Below are 17863 nucleotides of genomic sequence, written 5' to 3' on the forward strand. Positions count from 1 at the left end.
TCACCAGGATTTGATCAAATTGCTGCTCGCTTGTTCTCTGCAGCTCTTTGTAACTTCCAAAAGAGACTCACAGGAAACAAGATCATGGTTTGGAAGTCCATTGGTGGACTCAAGGGCTATCAATTTTGCTATTAGGAAGTGAGTTTGATTAGGCCAACTATCGGAGGTAGGATCTGAACAGAATGGTTACTAATCCTTTCTTACCCAGTGTATAAGATAGCTGCATTCCTTCTCAGAGGGTGTCTGGCAAGACTTAGTTGCATGCTTGAAAATTAATTATCAGATGGTGGAACAATGAAAGAGCCTGCTATTATAATCAGCAAGGTCACATTCCCTGTGGTGTCCTAATCGACTGTGAGTTTCAAAAAGATTTATTGTGTTTCTGTTTGAAACATGCCATTGCATAACTTTGTTTTCTCATCTGCATATGGCAGTGCCAACCTAATGGCAGATTTTTTTTAAAAAAAAGCAAGTAGCTATTGGCATCTCACTGAGAAGCATTGTGGCTGATAGCTTCAGTACATCAGAAAGCAGGTGCTTGTTTAAAAATAACAGGATCTGAAAGCTTTTCGTATAGCCTGGGCAACACTGAAGGACTTGCCACACTGCATCAGAAGTGTGTTTTTTGCCCAGGGTTGTGATGCCAATTTATTAATAAAAGGCTTGCTATGGCAGGGGTGGAAATGGGGATACTGGTAGGGCTTGGGAATAGTGGTATAGCTGCCAGATGAATTGGCATGGCTGGAAGAGGTCACCTTTCTCATACTGGGTGGCTCTCCTTGGCAAATGGAGACTTTGCCGCAAGACATCTTCAAGGAATGAACCTGGAAGGTTTAGGGTTTACATTAGGCTATAGAGTGCAGAGCAGCAGTGGCAGATTATTTCCCAGTGAAGCACTAGAAGTATAGATTGATATTATGGCTGGCAGAAGGGAATTCTGGTGCTGTGACAATGGGTCCAGATGAGTCCAATTCGTTGGGGATACCTAAACAGCAGATATCACATTACTACAGGGTGGGGTGGGGAGCTGCAGCATGAGAACTAATTAGCAAACTTTTTTTAAGCAACTAGTTAAAACAATCCTCCTCAAAATTAACAAGTTATGCAAGTCCCCTGAGCTTCCTCCAGCACACCCTGGGTTTGTCTCCAATTGGATTATTAAGTCGACAACAGATAATATTAGGTTGATGTTATGGGGCAGGTCTAATCCTAATTTGCAGGGATATGAGCATTTCAAGTAGCAGATACTGAGAGGGGTATGTGTTGAGGGGTGTTGGGAGAACAGTACTATATGTTCATCACACAGTCTGCTCTGTGTTCACACACACACACATACTCATAGTAGCTGCAAGCCTTGAAGGACTACTAATACTTAAGAAAGCTTCTATTTCCACTTGAGTCAGTTTTGTTTTTTAACATAGAAAAGAGAAAGACAGGGAAAGTGCCCTCTTATCCATCATCTCAGATAGCAAAATGTCTTGGGCCTGCCTTGTTTCCTTTCCCTTTCTTTGAGGCAATGTAACACAAATGCTGAATGTTTGAAGCTTTACATACTGAACAGCTTCCAAGAAAATTAAAATTATTATTCCCCTTATTTGATCTGTGTCTCATTAAAAAAATTATTTCCATATAACCCAAGCCTAAATTCCCCTTCTCTGTATCTTAGAGGATTGTTTCAGATTTCTCTACACTGTAGAGTTTTGTTTTAAACTTCTTCTGTGGTATATGACCACATGATCAAAATCAAGGAGGAAGGCCTGTGAAATACATTTAGCTTTCTGTAATAAAATGTACATAGAAAGGGTCAGTGTTTTGTTATATGATCCAGTATGTCTGATATAAACTGAAAATAAAATGTTGTCTCCCCTGGGCACAGAGGACCCACAATGTGTTAGACTTTAAAGGGCAATCTCTGCAGCTCAAAATGATCTGAAAGCATAGGGGCAGCCAGTGTAGCTGTCTCTGAAAAGATACAATATGTTCTGGAAGTGTAAACTGCCGTATTTGCACTATAGCCACATTTTGCAGTTTGCAGGGTCATGGGGAGGAGGATATGATGATGAAAAAAATAAGTCTATAGAAAATATAATATTGTTATCTTTCAGGAACTGAGTCCCAAACTATGTCTTATTGAAGTTGATGGCCTAGTTTTGATAAATCTGGTGCTTGCTTTTTTGGAGCCCAACTGCCAGCAGTTTATCCCTCATTCTTTTTTCCCTATCTCAGGATGAACTCTGATTAATTTGGGAGCATTAAAAGTGAACTGAGAAACTTAATCCTACCTTATTGCTTGAATTTAATTTTGTTCTTATCTTGATATTACTTAGCTGCCTCTAGTCCTGTTTTAGCATTCTTGTGAGTATAAAAACCAATCAAGGGAGGGAGAACAAGTATAAGAATGCTCATCAACTTTTTCTGTCACTGTCCTTTATAGCTTTATCTATCTGCACGTTTCTGGTACAATTTAAACCCTAGAAAATCGGGTCCTACATGGAAATCTCCTTGGCTAGAAAAAGTCCCCACTACAGGATACACCTTTAACATGTAGTAGGTTACAAGAAGGGCAATGTATAGTTGGTGGAGTTAATCCTCCCCTTACATTTCTTTAATATGGGTAGTCAGTCTTAACAGGGTTTCTGAAACACGAGGTTCTGATTATGAAATGATGTTTTCCTATGAATTGGCCATAAGTTATAGAAACTGAACTTTCTTTTCAATTCCTGACATTTCCAGAATAATGCTCATACTTAATCTAGATCAGTGTTTCTCAAACTTGGCAACTTTAAGATGTATGGACCTCAACTCCCAAAGTTCCCCAGCCAGCATGTGTGGACCTCAGCTTGGTTCTGGAAGTTGAGGTCCACACATCTTAAAGTTGACAAGTTTGAGAAACACTGATCTAGATTAAGCTGATTGTGTTGTGCATGACGTCCATGGCATGTAACTCTTAATTTGAGAACGGATGGAATATAACTTGCTCAGTTTGCTCTTGGCTTTACTCTGGTCAGAACCCGACAAGGACTTTCAGATAAGGATAGCCTTTTTTAAAAAGAAAGAAACATACAAGAAAAAGAGAATTGTTAGGAACAGAAACCATGAATTGAATCAATCATCTTAATCTAATTTTATGGTCTTAATGCTCAGGGTTTACATATAGAGTCCATTGGAGTTGGGCAGCTAATAAATTCAGACAAACAAATGGCTTCAACAGACATGTTTAATACAATGCCTATTGACCATGTGTGTCTTGTTTTTATGGATCGGTAACAAATCTCAAGCTGAGAAGGTCCCATGCTCAGAATTAGACATGTACCAATGGTTAAAATCACAACACACACATTTTTAACGTTATGGAAAAACATTCCTTTTTATGAAAAAATGGTGCCCTCAATAACAAAATGCTGGAAGGAAATTCCCAAGGGATTTTAGATCAGGACTAAAGTCTGTTACAACATTCTTTTAAAAATATGTAATTATCTTGACAAGTTAGAGGGCCTTGTCTACTCATTGAGAGACAAATACAGAATGGGCTCTGAACTGAGGGAGAAGATTAATAGTTTTTGTCAGTAATGGGAAAGAAAAGATAACTTGACGGGTTTCACATGAGTAATTTCCATGTAGTCTAAGAGCATTTTTATAACTTTGAAAGATAGGATGTAAATTTACTGCCTTGATATAATCTTTTCTCGTTGGTCAGTTCTTTGTCAATCTGTTATAGTGTCTCCTTTGCTGGTACATCAGCTGTTAAGCAGGAGGCTTCTATCTTGAAGTGAATGTTTCAGTAATAGAAAATGGAATGGGATATAATTTGGCATAATTCAGACCAGTTTGTATTTTTGGATTCCATTGCAATATGGCTACAGAAGGATTGGACATATTTTTTTTAGATTTTTTATCCCACCTTTAATATTTTTATAAATAATTCAAGGTGGCAAACATACTTAATACTCCTTCCTCCTGAACAACAACCCTGTGAGGTGAGTTGTGCTGAGGGAGAGGGACTGGCCCAAAGTCACCCAGCTGGCATGCACAGAATGTGCACAGAATGAATGTAAGAGAGGTAGAAACAAAATGCTTGTGTGGCACTTTTCTATACTAATCACATGAGTTTGCGTCTGAACATCTTAGATTTTGCTCTTTGAGTATGGTTTGTATCAATGAAGTTATATCATGAAAAAACACAAGTGTCACTAGGTTCTAAGTTTACTCCAAATATGACAAATTAAAGGGATTTTAGGTAGCAGAGTTCAGAATGCCTTCACCCAAGTATCTTAGGGATTCCTGCTCCTGTTGTTGTTTGCGTTAGATGGGGTTATGGCTTGACTCCCATTCTTGCAGAGGTATCTATTTAGGTCTACCAGGAGTAGATGCTGGGTAAAATGGAAGGGAGCCTCCTTGAAGTTTCTCACAACCTTTCTGTTTTGCTTATAATGTGGCATTTGGGATGAGTTTTGGACAAAGATCTAGCACTTTTCTAGAAGAGAGTTAAATGTTAGGAAGTGCTAGACCTGAGCTCAAAAATAGCCCAATTGTAAATGGTATGTGAGAAAGACCTTGAAGGATGTGGGGGGGGGGGGGAGAGATGCTGCCTAGGGAATGGTCAGATAAGAGAGGGGATAACACACAGCTGCATAATGGGTGGAGAAAGAGGCTCAGAAGGGACCCTCCCTAGCTTCTTAGGCTGTAAAGGAGACAGTGGGAGATTTGTACTTTGAGACTTAGAAGATTCTGTTAATGAAGCTTTACAATAAAGTAGAATTAGCTCATCTGGTCATGTTTCCTGTCTGGTCTACCTGGGAAGACTGACATCAATTAATGGATCACTGGCATGGGACATTTCCACTCCTGTGAACTGCCACTTGACAGGTGGTTAAACCGTCTACCCCAGTCACCCACCTACACTCATCCAACCCTGGTCCCCACACATCAAGGAGAGTGATTGGTGGCTGTTTTTTCCAACCAGCAACTAATGCTCTTGGGAGGGGAAATTAAGCTGGAGGAATCCACCAGTCACTTTTCTTTGCTTGTCCCACATTATAAGGAATGTAATATAAGTATAAGGAAAGTACCACTCACTAGACTAGGGCTTAACAGTTGGGACAGCAAAATATGTGCCAGTATAGACCTCTGCTGACACAAGAGCTGGAGGAATGCCCATTAACACAGCCATGAGGAAGAGCCTAAGCTTTTGCTTTCTGTTTAGCTGTTGGTGGGAGAAATCAAGCGTGAAAGGTTCGACATCATTCATCCTAATCAAATTAGACTCTGAGGGTCAATAAGATTCTGTATTTTCTATTGTTTGTTTGCTTATCACAGCTCTTTAAGAAAAGTCTGTGATGCAACCTGAAACCATCACAATACTTAGGAGAGCTTATTTGAATGTATCTTCTCCCCTCTCACATTTTCTTCCCTTTCCTTTTTTTGCTACTTTATTTGGTAAGAACATTTTGTACAGATTATGCGACCTTTGAGTTAGCCTGATAAAGGTATGGCTTTACAAGGATTTTTTTAAAAAGAAAAGGTAAGCATTTATTACTTACAAATGAAAAAGGATGTGTGGTTAGTTTTGAAGTCAAGGTTGTATTTGAACTTTTTTAAAGAAAACATTTTAAAAGTGCTATAGGGATGGGTGGGTTAAAAAGGCTGACAAAATCAAATCATTTGGGTTTTCCCCACAACTCACTATTTATTAGCCAGTGAAGTTTATTTCTCCTTTGATGTAATGAAGTGAAAATTCATTGTATGTGCATGTGTGTGTGCATGTGCATATTTTTAAAATTTTATTTATTTATTTATTTATTATTCAAATTTTGTTACTGCCTATCTCCCCCAGGAGAGGGACTCTGGGCGGTTTACAGTAAAATTAATACTGTAACAATAAACATTAAAATCCCCCTAAAAAATAAAAACAAGTTACAAATATAAAAATACAATATAAATAAATATAGAATCCAAGTGGCTATAAAAATTCCAATCCGGTGGGAGGTGCACTAAGGGGTGATTTGAACCCATTCTGAACCCAGTGCATAAACTGTAATCCACCTGCCTCACGCACATATAGAGGAAAGCAGGACCATACCTTTTTCCAGTGGTCATGTCTGTATTTTGCTGCATTTGGAAATTGCAGCTGGGTTGTGCATTAGAGTCTGAAGTCAGCTCCTAAACACCAATGGAGTTTTTAGACCAACTCATTCAGGCGTTCTTTGTGATAAAAGTCATTATTTTCTTTCTCCAGATAGGTTAGACCTTGTTTCCAACAACTTCCTCTTAGCTTTTCCCTTTTAGGTCCCATGGCTTTGTACAAGCACATCTTTTCTCTCTGCTAGCAGTTGGGGAGAGGACAGTATTTGAGAATTTGGCTTGTTAATGCAGTACTGGCTGTTACCAAGTGCACCATATCACAGGAGGCCCTCCTTTAGCTCTAATGAACAGAGTACTATGTTAAGTGGCAACTTCTACCAAAGGATTAATAAGTCTAAAATCCACTGAGAACAGTTATGACAAGAAGAGGCAAGCAGCTATCACGGTTAATTAGCATATACTTGAGCGATCCTGCAGTCTGGGGTAGAGGCAAGAGGGGAAAGGGGATTGAGATAGGAGAAAAACTAGCAGCATGTCTGACAAGGGCAAGGACTTGATGAAGCGCATCCTGGAACTGATGGATGTTATACAAACTATCCTTTGACACTGCTGACAGAACCTGAGAGAACTGGTGCTAGAGTTGCTAGCATGAGATGGATAATGTGAGAGGCTGAATACCTGCGTATGCTTCAAAGCTGGCCCATGCCTGGGATGCTCAAGTTGGACATTTACAGAACATGCGCTTTGTGATATCACTTGCTGACTAGAGGAAGGTCTTAATGGAAACCTTATACTTATGAGAAGACTAAAATTGGGGAGTGGGTATATGAGTTCACTCAACCATCACAGCCGATATTCCTGCCTTCTTTCGTGTATTAAGAGGGATGTTCTGAATGGAGTTTCTATGTGTGTTCCCTTGAACATGTGTAAAAAGCCTCTGCATGCTTAGAAATCAGAATTAAGCAATGTACCTAATCACATGGAGACTATTTTCCCTAGCGATGGACATCAGAAGCAAGGTCAGGTTTACAAGTACACCCAAGCTGCAGATGCTGTTGTTCAAGAGGGGTGGAACTCGGTTGCAGAACAAGGCATCCACTCCCAATTCAACTCTTCTGCTGGTGGATAGTGGACTGATAGGCCATCTTGAATCTTGTTAGCTCTTACTCTATTAGCCCACATGCAATCTATTATTGCACTTTGTATAAGTTGGTTGAAAAAGAGATCATCCACAACTGACTAGACTTAAAACACTTGAGCAGAATGCAACAAAAATATTAGTGTTCGAAAACTGAAACAACATGGATATATCCTTCTCCAAAGAGCATCCATTTCTGTCTGTGATCTAGAGTGATATTAAACATGGTGCTTAGTTGTTAGATTATGGTTCTTACACCTAATGCCTTCTAGATGTTTTGGATTACCACTATTGACTATTGACCTTGATGGCTGGAACTGATAGTAATTGTAGACCTCTAGCTGTAGACCTCTAGCTTTTATACATTTGGAATGTATAAATTTTGGGTACTCTGTGTTAAATTATGTATTTATTTGATTTAGATGTATCCTATGTTTCCCAAGTGGCATACACACCACTCCCTCCTTCAAATTTTCCCCATAACAACTACCTTGTAAGTTGTTCTAAGAGATTATCTGTTTTAAAATTGTTTTAGTCTATATTTTATATTGGAATTTTATTGTACAGTTATTGTTTTACGCTGTAAACCGCCCAGAGTCCCTCCGTTCGGAGGAGATGGGCGGTGACAAATTCGATAAATAAATAAATAAATAAATAAATAAATAAATAAATAAAATTACCTGGCCCAAAATCATTTTATGAGCTTCTATGACAAAGGATAATTTTGAATCTGGTATTTCCTGGTCCTAAACCACACTTTAACCATTATACCATTGGCTTCCTTGTAAGAATCCATTCTTTTCACTTTTCTTTGTTTTATCATGATTTGTATCTTCAGACAAAATCAATCTAATAGAATGGATCACTAAGAGGCTTTACTCATGTGAGTCTACATCGTCTTTTAGTATTTATAAGAACAAATAATTATAAATATGATACAAAGGAAACATGCCAGCAATGGAAAGGAGCACTGTAAATTTTATATTCACCTTTGAAACTGAGTTACAAAAATGCTTCTTGAAATTTTATATGGAAAACACCTGAAGTACATTAGATAGTCTTCGGGTATATGGGGCTAACCTCTTCATGCCTGGATGTTTATTTATCCTCCATAAGTAAGTGTCACTGATACTTTTATAATTTTTTCCCTGTCATTTATTGTGGTTTATTTTCTTCTATCTCAGTGTATGTCTTTTCTTGGTATGGAAAATTTCAGATAATGCTATATATAAAAGGAAATGGTCCTTCCAGCCTTTAAACCATGCTATTGACTGTGACTGTTGTTCTTGGACTGAAGTTTTGCAGATTTTGAAGGAACTTGACAACTTGTTAAGCCTGCAGCTTCTAAGAAAATCATCTCACATATTCCTACCCTGTATCTTTTTCTTTCAGATCGAGAGCGGATTGGCCAGGATTCTGCTTATGAGCAGGAAGGAAAGGTGCAGTTTGTCATTGATGCAGTCTATGCCATGGGTCATGCACTGCACAATATGCACAAGAACTTGTGTCCAGGGAAGATTGGTCTTTGCCCCAAGATGGATCCAGTAGATGGTGCAGAGTTGCTCAAATATATTCGGAATGTCAATTTCTCAGGTCTGTCTTTGAAAGAGCACCTTTAAGATTAAAGTTACCAACTGGGTCAATGTTAGGGCTATGACATTCTATAACTGATAGGGAAGGAAAGAATGTTGAAATACCCCCTTCACAACTGTTTGGTCTTGTTTGTTTTCCTTCAATCTTCTCTTCCTAATATTTAGAATATATATATTTATATTCTGAGATGCGGTAAGAGGCATACAGGGCTTAAATGCATGGACTGCTTACTACTTGTACGCTTAGTTTTTCCAAGATATCTATGTTATGTTTAATGTTCTACGTTTCATCTAAAAGTAGATTTATTTATGAGTCAGACTATTGGGGGCACAGTTCAAGGTCTTATTGATGATTTTCAGCCATAAATATCTGAAGGAATTCCACCACTAATATACTGGCAATTTTGAAAAATCAAAACCGGGTGCTGTGGTGGATGCAATCATTTTCTCCCCAGTATTTGCATCTAGATACCTGGATGTGCAGGCACCTGGATTCTGAAGCTGTCCTATTTGGATTACTAGGGAGGTAGTAGTAGCCCCAGAACAAAACCAATATCTAAAATGTCATCATCATTCTATCCAAATGAGGAATCCCCTGTTAATGGCTCTCATTTCTTTATTCCTCTCCCATTATTAAAATACCTCTTCTGATAGAAAATATTTCCTCTTCCAATTAATGATTCCTTTACATCTTCTAGAAACTCATCACGTCCTCACATTATATGTCTTTAATATATGGGTTTTGCCTTCTTATTATATCTATTTATCTTTCCGCCGCAGTCCCCTTACAATCTGTCTTCCTTATTTATACCCTTCCTAGCTAGTTGTTTGAATTTCCTGCTTCCTAATGTTATTGGGATTTATTTGTGCAATTCATTTGATTTTGTTTTAAGGTAAAGTTTGGAGGGGGAAAAAGCAGCAAAAAATCTTGGCTTGAAGCAACTCGTTAAACAAATCACTGTAACTAAAGATTTCATAATATTTGTCATCTGTTCACATTCTTCTGCATGCCATAAACTTCCCTTTGTATGACTGAGAGTGTCCATTTGCTCCCACAACTGAATAACTTTTCTTCATTGAGGTTGTCTTTTATATTAGGCATATTTTAAAACAGCTCTAAGACAATAGTGAGGAACTTGTGGTCTCCCAGATATTGATGAACTATCTCTCTCATCAATACCATTCTGCATAATCAGTGGTGGGTGGAATCATAGTTTAACAACATCTGGAGAACTAGAGATTCTTCTCGTCTACCAGTCTTTTTTTTTTAATTGTACAAATGCTCAAGGCATTGAGCTTCCCTTTTTAATATGGTGAAATGGTCTTTTGGATACTCTGATTTAGAGACCATTTATATTTTACCACTCCTAGAGAAATCTGTGAAAAAGTAGATAAAGCAGAGCAGCAACTAGATAAGATGTGATTTCCCTACATGTTTAGATATTGAGAAGATCCATATGGATGTTCATTTATGATCTTAGTTACAAAAGGTTAAATGCAGTGTGTTGAAAAGAGCTATCAAGCAGGCATTATCAGGTTCCTACCAACAGAGTCTCCATGACTCTGAATTTAAGGCTTCGTCCACACATGGACAAGATCTTGGAATAAACAATCATATTCTGTATCCTGCAGCAGTCTCCTTTTGTTCTCCCTGCTCACTCTTTCCCACAGTTGAGCTATATACAGGTGCAAGGAAGAACATAACCATTTGTTTCCCCTTGGGAGCATGGACTTTTTTCTCCAACAAAAGAGGAAGAAGAAAGGAGGAGAGACTGAGTTCTGGCCTTGATGAAGACCAGCTAGGGTAGAACTATGCCATCTTCCACACCTTTTTTCCACAGTGTGACAAATAGACATATGAGTTACCTGCATTTATAGTAGTATAAAAGTATACCCCAATATACTTTTCTTTCACTGAGATCTGGAAGAATACCCTGGTGCAGTTATCTTCTATCATGAATATACATGCAAGTATGGAGAAAAGGAACAGAACAAAAATCAAAGGTATGAGCAAAAGTAACAGCTCTCAATCTCTTACCGCTGCTTTCTTGGCACTGAACAGATGGCATAAATGCCTAATCAGGCCCTGGCTGCCTTTGTTTTGAAGAACTGCCTTGCACTCTATCCTGCCCGTTCTCCCCACAGGCTGCATCCCTTGGTGTTCCTATCTGACCTTTCCCTTTGCACGTGAGTGGCAGAGATATTAGTGCTGATCACTGGCAGCATACATCAAAAGTGATGATCAGTCTGCAAAGAGATCCAGAACAAGGACAGGAACAGCAGATATCCTGCCGCTCAGCTTGCTGTGTAGCTGCAGGTGTTGTCATGGTAAGAAGGTCAGCCTAACAGCTTAGAGGGCAGTGGGCCACCCATCTTGTTCATTATAACAGACCTATCACTTTTTGTGGTCCATCATTTTCTACAAAGAGATCTTCGCTGAATGCAACCTCTTTTCCTTTCACAAAAAAATTGAAGTCATATAGTACACTTAACTGTATAAAAGAGAACAGAGTGTCTTATAGTTTGATACTGGCATTGGTGAGAACAGATGATGTCACTGAAATTTTTGCAGATAAAATCTCTATTCAAGACACATCTTCAGATTAGGACACACACAACTCCACACACACACCAACTGGTAATATGGTTTACCAGGTTCTTGTACATGTAAGCATGGAAGATCTGATAACGAAGAATCTTTAGGCATCTAAAGCCTAACCAGATTCTTAGGTTAAAGAATAACACTTTTAATGTATAACATGCTAATAGCTAGCTATATAGAAATAAATGAATGTGTACAGCCCAGTGGATTGTCATACCTGGTTGGGTCCCATGTTGTACCTGTGGTATATAAACTCAGCTCTGAAACAGTCTACCCAATTCACATGTACCGTGTTGCTGGAGTTGCACTTTAATTTTACCCCCCAGCAAAAAAAGCAAAGAAGAATGAGTAGCTGAACCATCCCCACTCCTTCTCTATTTTTGGTTGTTCCACCCTCTTTTCTTTGCTTCCATCCCTCATATTAGAATGGATGAAGAATAAAGAAAAATTGGAGGAACCATCAACTTGAAGGAGGTAATGCCTGAGGAAGAGAGCAGAAGAATGATTCAGTGCTCATCTGATTGTTAGACTTCCATCCTACACTTGATATATGAACAGAGTGAACAAATGAAAAGGGGCACATTGTCAGGTCTGCTTTGGCCCTTGTAACTTTTTTTTTTCTGGGTCAGTATATAAAAATAAACAGACAGTGAAACCTTCCTACATCACTGGTTTACCTCCAGGAAAAATGGGACAAAAACACACTGACTGGCATCTATGGGTGCTCCTTAATGGAGATTTGATCCTTAGAAATTAGAAAATAAAGGCTTTTTTTAATGACAGGGAGATAAATATTAACACCTACTAATTGCTGCAGATCATCAAGCACATGTTCAAAGGCTGCCATACTTGCTGTAGATACCCTCAAGGTTTGCTCTGCTACCATTCCTACAGTGAGGTTAATTTTATCATGTGGCCATAGGCTCAATGAGACCATTCTCTAGGGTCTATTAGGACTTGTGATAAGAAGAAAGATGTAATACAAAAAAATTGAAGAAGCATTGGCCCTGTTTTGGAGGGGCAGCATCTGGCAGGGCAAGCAAGCTTTCCCAGTAGGCAGCTTTAAGGTATTTAAGCAGCAGATGCTGAGATGTGGGAGCAAAACTGTTATATAGCCATGTGCCATGCAATCTCCCTGGTACCCATTAAGCTACCCTTTTGAAAAGTATGGACTGTCCCAGGAGAAGCATTGAAAATTCAACTGCCAATTCAACTGCCAATCCAATCCAATCAGCTTTGATACATGGATTGAGTAGAGGATTGAGTAGAGTCCCATTCCTTGGACTGGTCCTGAGATCCCATCTATGGCGGTGATAGTGTAAGGATGCAGGGAAAAGTATAGGGGAAAATAAAAATGTTCAAAAACCACATAGAGTTGGAGCCAAAGATAGGGAGGTCCGGACACTCCTTCAGGACCTCCCTATATCCATGATCTTTTCAGCTCTTTGATTTCATGGATTATATGTTCACTTAACATAATAAAATATGTTATTATTTTCTGTCTCCATCTGTATGGTTGAATGCTGAGCTGGGATTACTGCCTTTGGTAAATGAATGATGTAGCCTCATCATGTACTGGCATTTTGTATGGACTTATTGCTCAATGACTTAGAAAAGAAGCGTATTCCTGGACATCCAAGAGGAATGCAATTATATGCAGTCAGATCAGATGGAAGGCCTGCCTAATGTCTTTTGGAGGGTGTTTTATGTACATAATGGAACTAATTGACTGTCAAGAAAAGGGTCCTTTTTGTTGTTTCTTCTATTTGGCTTCTGCCTTGGTTTGAATGCCTGCTAAAGATTTGACCAAGTACCAAATACCTGAACTAATAGAGTATGACCATAGGTTTATGCTCTCTATACCCTTCAGTATTCTCATTTTATATTATGTACTTGCTCAGAGATTTCATTTATTTCATTTCATTTATTTTATTTATTCAATTCATTTTATTCAATTTATATGGCTGCCCATCTTGTACAAGTGATGCTGGTTGGTGAACAGTTAAAAACATTAATATAATAATAATAATAATAATAAGAAGAAGAAGAAGAAGAAGAAGAAAATACACAAGAAGAATAAAATGAAAAGAATGTCAACCAAAGATAACATCAGCAATAATTAACAATATCTCACAAGCCACCTAATCTCCCACCCCACATGCCTGGGAGGACACCCAAGTCTTAAGGGCCTTCTAATTTTGTGCATGTCACCCAACACCCTTTGCTTTTCGTGACACTGCAGGAGAGATTTAGAAAAGGAATTGAATGTTCTTTTCCAATTTTACATTAACATTTCTGGCTTGCTTTAAACCAATTTGATTTTGGTCACCTGTGTGATAACAAACTCCTAATTCTCTGACTTGGTAGAGTCCAACTGGACATGGTAGTATCTAGCTAAACTTGGCTGATGTCAAAAAGCTAAGCAGGGTCAGATCTGACTAGTGCCTGGATGGGAGACCATGAGGAAGAAAGCTGCAAAAACCTAATTTTACCTAGTTTACAAATGAGGCCTCCTTGTGTGGGCAGCAGCTCTTACTTTATCTTCTATATGCCTGTTCCCAGTAGTGAAACTACTGGTAGATGTGACTGTGATTTCTAGCAGATCTGCAAGAGGCAAAGAAAAGGCTCTTGCATTCTAAATTGGGTTGCTTATATACAAATGCTTGGAGGAAAAAAAAGTGGATTTTTGTCTGAAATAACAGAGTGAATTGAGGTTTGGTCTGAATCAGATGCTCAGAGTCACCCTACTTTTCATTTCTTGATGCATATTTGCCCTTTTGCAGTGCTTTCCTATGCCTGTCCGTAGCTGGTAAACTCTGAGGCTCAACAAAAACCCGTTGGGCAATTTTGCAAGATAGCTTTACATACTAAAATAGATATATATTTGATAAACATGCAGTCCAACTGTATTCTGCTTTTCTTTCTGGGACTAAATACTTTGTGTCTTGTAGGTATTGCTGGAACCCCAGTGACATTTAATGAGAATGGAGATGCTCCAGGCCGCTATGACATCTACCAGTACCAGCTCAAGAATGCTACACCTGAGTACAAAGTTATTGGACATTGGGCAGATAATCTAAACTTAAAAGTGAGTGAGTTTTGTTGTGTTTAGATATCTGAACACTTTGGGGAGTTAAAATCTTTTCTTTTCAGACTTGGGGATTTTAAGCAGGAAGCATAGCTGTACTCAGGAAAGGCTCAAAAATCAAGGACTTTGATCAAAATGGGCTTTTTTAAATTCAGGCTATCTATATATGGATATCAAAGAGATCATACAAAACAAGATTTAAGTTACATACATTTACATTTATTTGCAACTGTAAAGATTTAAGTTTAGCTCTAGCATTTCTTTGTGATTTCATTCAGTAATACAATCCAATTTACAAATTTATGACTATCAGAAATGCATTTTAAAGGGAATAAAGGCTGCAGAAAATATTGTACTTGGGAGTTGTTGCTTCTCACCAAACAAACATAAGATTTGAGGGTTCAACCTCAGGGGCAAATAAATGTAACATATTTACCACTCCCCATTTGTTTTAAATCAGTAAAGATGCTCACCCTTGATCTCAAACCATTCTGGAGTGCTGAATTTCAATAGTGGAATTAACATTCAGCAAGTGAAACTTAGATAATGAATTTTGTAGTTTTATGCAAACTTTTGTTTCTTTTTTAATGAATAGATATTCAGAATTGGCTCAGTAGCTCTGCACAATAAAATCAAATAATACAGCAAATGAAGTGGGAGTTACAGTAAATCAGGCAGTGTGGGCCTACAGGTTTGAAATAACCTTAAGGAGGAGAAAAAGACAAAGAAATGGATTTAGCAGCAACAATGACAGGTGGCAAAGTACAGAGCTTGAATCGTTTGGTGTAGCTTAGCAAGGTCATTGTGAGTGGGCACGGTTGGTAAAATGCTTACAAGGAGTCTGTTCTGTAGCAGGTGAATCGCAAAACTCGAGGATCTTGACTTGGGAGAGGTAGCATTGCTACCGGCTTTCAAAGACAAGTCTGTCTGCTTTGGGAGAATCTAGGGCAGGAGGAGCTGTAAATCAGGAGCAGCACCCATACTAAATGGATAGTCTTGATTTAAAAGTAACCGTTTGTGCTGCTTGGGTGGGGCATATTGGCCCGACCTCTTGCTCTGACCCAGGCTTATGCAGGTTACTGAGATTCTTGCTCTCTGCCTCTCTCTCTGCTGCAGATGGAACGCCTGCATTGGCCTGGGGGAGGCAATCGTCTGCCCACCTCCATTTGCAGCCAGCCATGCAGGCCAGGCGAAAGGAAGAAGCTGGTGAAGGGCATCCCATGCTGCTGGCACTGTGAGCGCTGTGACGGATACCAGTATCAGCAAGATGAGTTCCACTGCAAGGTGTGCCGTCTCAGTGAGCGCCCCAATGAGAACCACACTGGCTGCATCCCCATCCCCATTGTTAAACTGGAGTGGAGCTCTCCTTGGGCTGTGGTGCCAGTTTTCATTGCCATTGTGGGCATCATTGCCACCCTCTTTGTGGTGGTGACATTTGTGCGCTACAACGACACACCTATTGTCAAGGCCTCAGGGCGGGAACTAAGCTATGTACTGCTGACGGGTATCTTCCTTTGCTATGCCACCACCTTCCTGATGATTGCTGAGCCTGACCTGGGCACCTGCTCCTTGCGGCGTGTCTTTCTGGGCCTGGGCATGAGCATCAGTTATGCTGCCTTGCTGACCAAAACCAATCGCATCTATCGCATCTTTGAACAGGGCAAGAAGTCGGTCAGTGCCCCACGCTTTATCAGCCCTGCTTCCCAGCTGGTCATCACCTTCAGCCTCATATCTCTGCAGCTCCTAGGGGTCTGCATCTGGTTCATTGTGGACCCTTCACACTCCATCATCGACTATGAGGACCAGCGGACTACAGACCCCCGCTTTGCCCGGGGAGTCCTCAAGTGTGACATTTCTGACCTATCCCTCATCTGTTTGCTTGGATACAGCATGCTGCTCATGGTAACCTGCACTGTGTATGCTATAAAGACCCGTGGGGTTCCTGAGACCTTTAACGAAGCCAAGCCCATTGGGTTTACCATGTACACTACTTGCATTGTCTGGTTAGCCTTCATTCCTATCTTCTTTGGGACATCACAGTCAGCTGAGAAGGTAATGGCCATGAGAGGGCAGAGGTGGGGAGGATGAGTAAATCTGCCATTCTGTTCCAGGTCCACTAGTGATGAGTTGTGTCCGGCATGTTTGAATCTGCAGACTTTAGAACCAACCTGGTAACTTGATAGTGTTCAGGTGATGTTGAAATTATACTTTTTCTGCTTTGGGGATTTCCTTATATTGATCTTCACTACTTTTGTTTTTCCTCACATTCATAACTTACCTTGTTTTTTTTCTGGGTAACTCTCCTCTTTTTCTTTCCGTCTGTTCTGCATTCTCTTGCACTTGACACATTATTGTGGTTTCTTCTTCTTTTCTTCCTAACCCCCTCCTCCCCCAATTCCTTAGCAATTCTTGTTTTGGAAGACAGGTGTCATTGTCTATGGAATATATACTATATTACAAAAATGTGTGGGGATTGTACCATCCTTGAAAATCCAAGGTTTCAAGGAGGAGGAGGTAAAAAGCTAGGCCATATGGCTGAAGCTGCAGGTAACAGGATCGTGGATCATGATGGAAAAGCTGAGCCATTTCCCCAAACTCCTCTGGCTCTTTTTTTTTTTTTTACAGCAAGTAGTTATAATTACAGCAGTTATAACTACATATAGCAGTTAAAAAATCTAGCAACATCACATGAGAAGATGGTGATGGTGAAACCAGGAGCATGGGTTTGGATTTGGATCATGAGAAAAATGAGTGAAGATTTTACGCTGTATTGATTTGGGGATTATAGTCTGGTTAGCTCTGCCTCTACCTAACTCTGTGTTTTGACTTACCCACAATAAGAAAGTGCCTGATCTGAATCACTCTCAGTGGATGGACTTGTTGCTTTCTGGATAATATGAACTGCAGGAATCTGAGTTGCCAGAAAAAGAGTTGTGGGGCTGTTCTCTGCTGTGGCTACTAGGTAGCTGGCCAAGAGCCAGTGCTGAATTCGGAATTGTTGGATGGCATAAGAGGGCAATAAGATGGCACAATTAAAGGCAAAACGGAAGTACTTTGGCCACATAATGAGAAGACAGGACACCCTGGAGAAGATGCTGATGCTAGGGAGAGTGGAGGGCAAAAGGAAGAGGGGCTGACCAAGGGTAAGGTGGATGGATGATATTCTAGAGGTGACGGACTCGTCCCTGGGGGAGCCAGGGGTGTTGATGACCGACAGGAAGCTCTGGCGTGGGCTGGTCCATGAAGTCACGAAGAGTCGGAAGCGACTAAACAAATAAACAACAAAGATGGCACAATACGCTGCAAAATGTCAATCTCCTGTCCTGGGTCCTCAGTCTGAGCAAAGTAAGACTGAGTGAAGA

The 17863-nt window shown here is 39.8% G+C and overlaps 1 protein-coding gene across 1 annotated transcript in view; it reads left to right on the forward strand.

The window, feature by feature from the left end:
* GRM4 (glutamate metabotropic receptor 4) overlaps positions 1 to 17863 on the forward strand; it is a 315173-nt gene that overhangs the window by 255612 nt on the left and 41698 nt on the right. The window contains exons 6-8 of the mRNA XM_063297631.1: positions 8612 to 8812; positions 14365 to 14501; positions 15618 to 16553. Of these exons, the coding sequence (XP_063153701.1) occupies positions 8612 to 8812; positions 14365 to 14501; positions 15618 to 16553 (1274 nt within the window). The remainder of the gene's footprint in view (positions 1 to 8611; positions 8813 to 14364; positions 14502 to 15617; positions 16554 to 17863) is intronic.

The sequence above is a fragment of the Candoia aspera genome, chromosome 3 (assembly GCF_035149785.1).
Source record: "Candoia aspera isolate rCanAsp1 chromosome 3, rCanAsp1.hap2, whole genome shotgun sequence".
In the NCBI taxonomy this organism is placed as follows: domain Eukaryota; kingdom Metazoa; phylum Chordata; class Lepidosauria; order Squamata; family Boidae; genus Candoia; species Candoia aspera.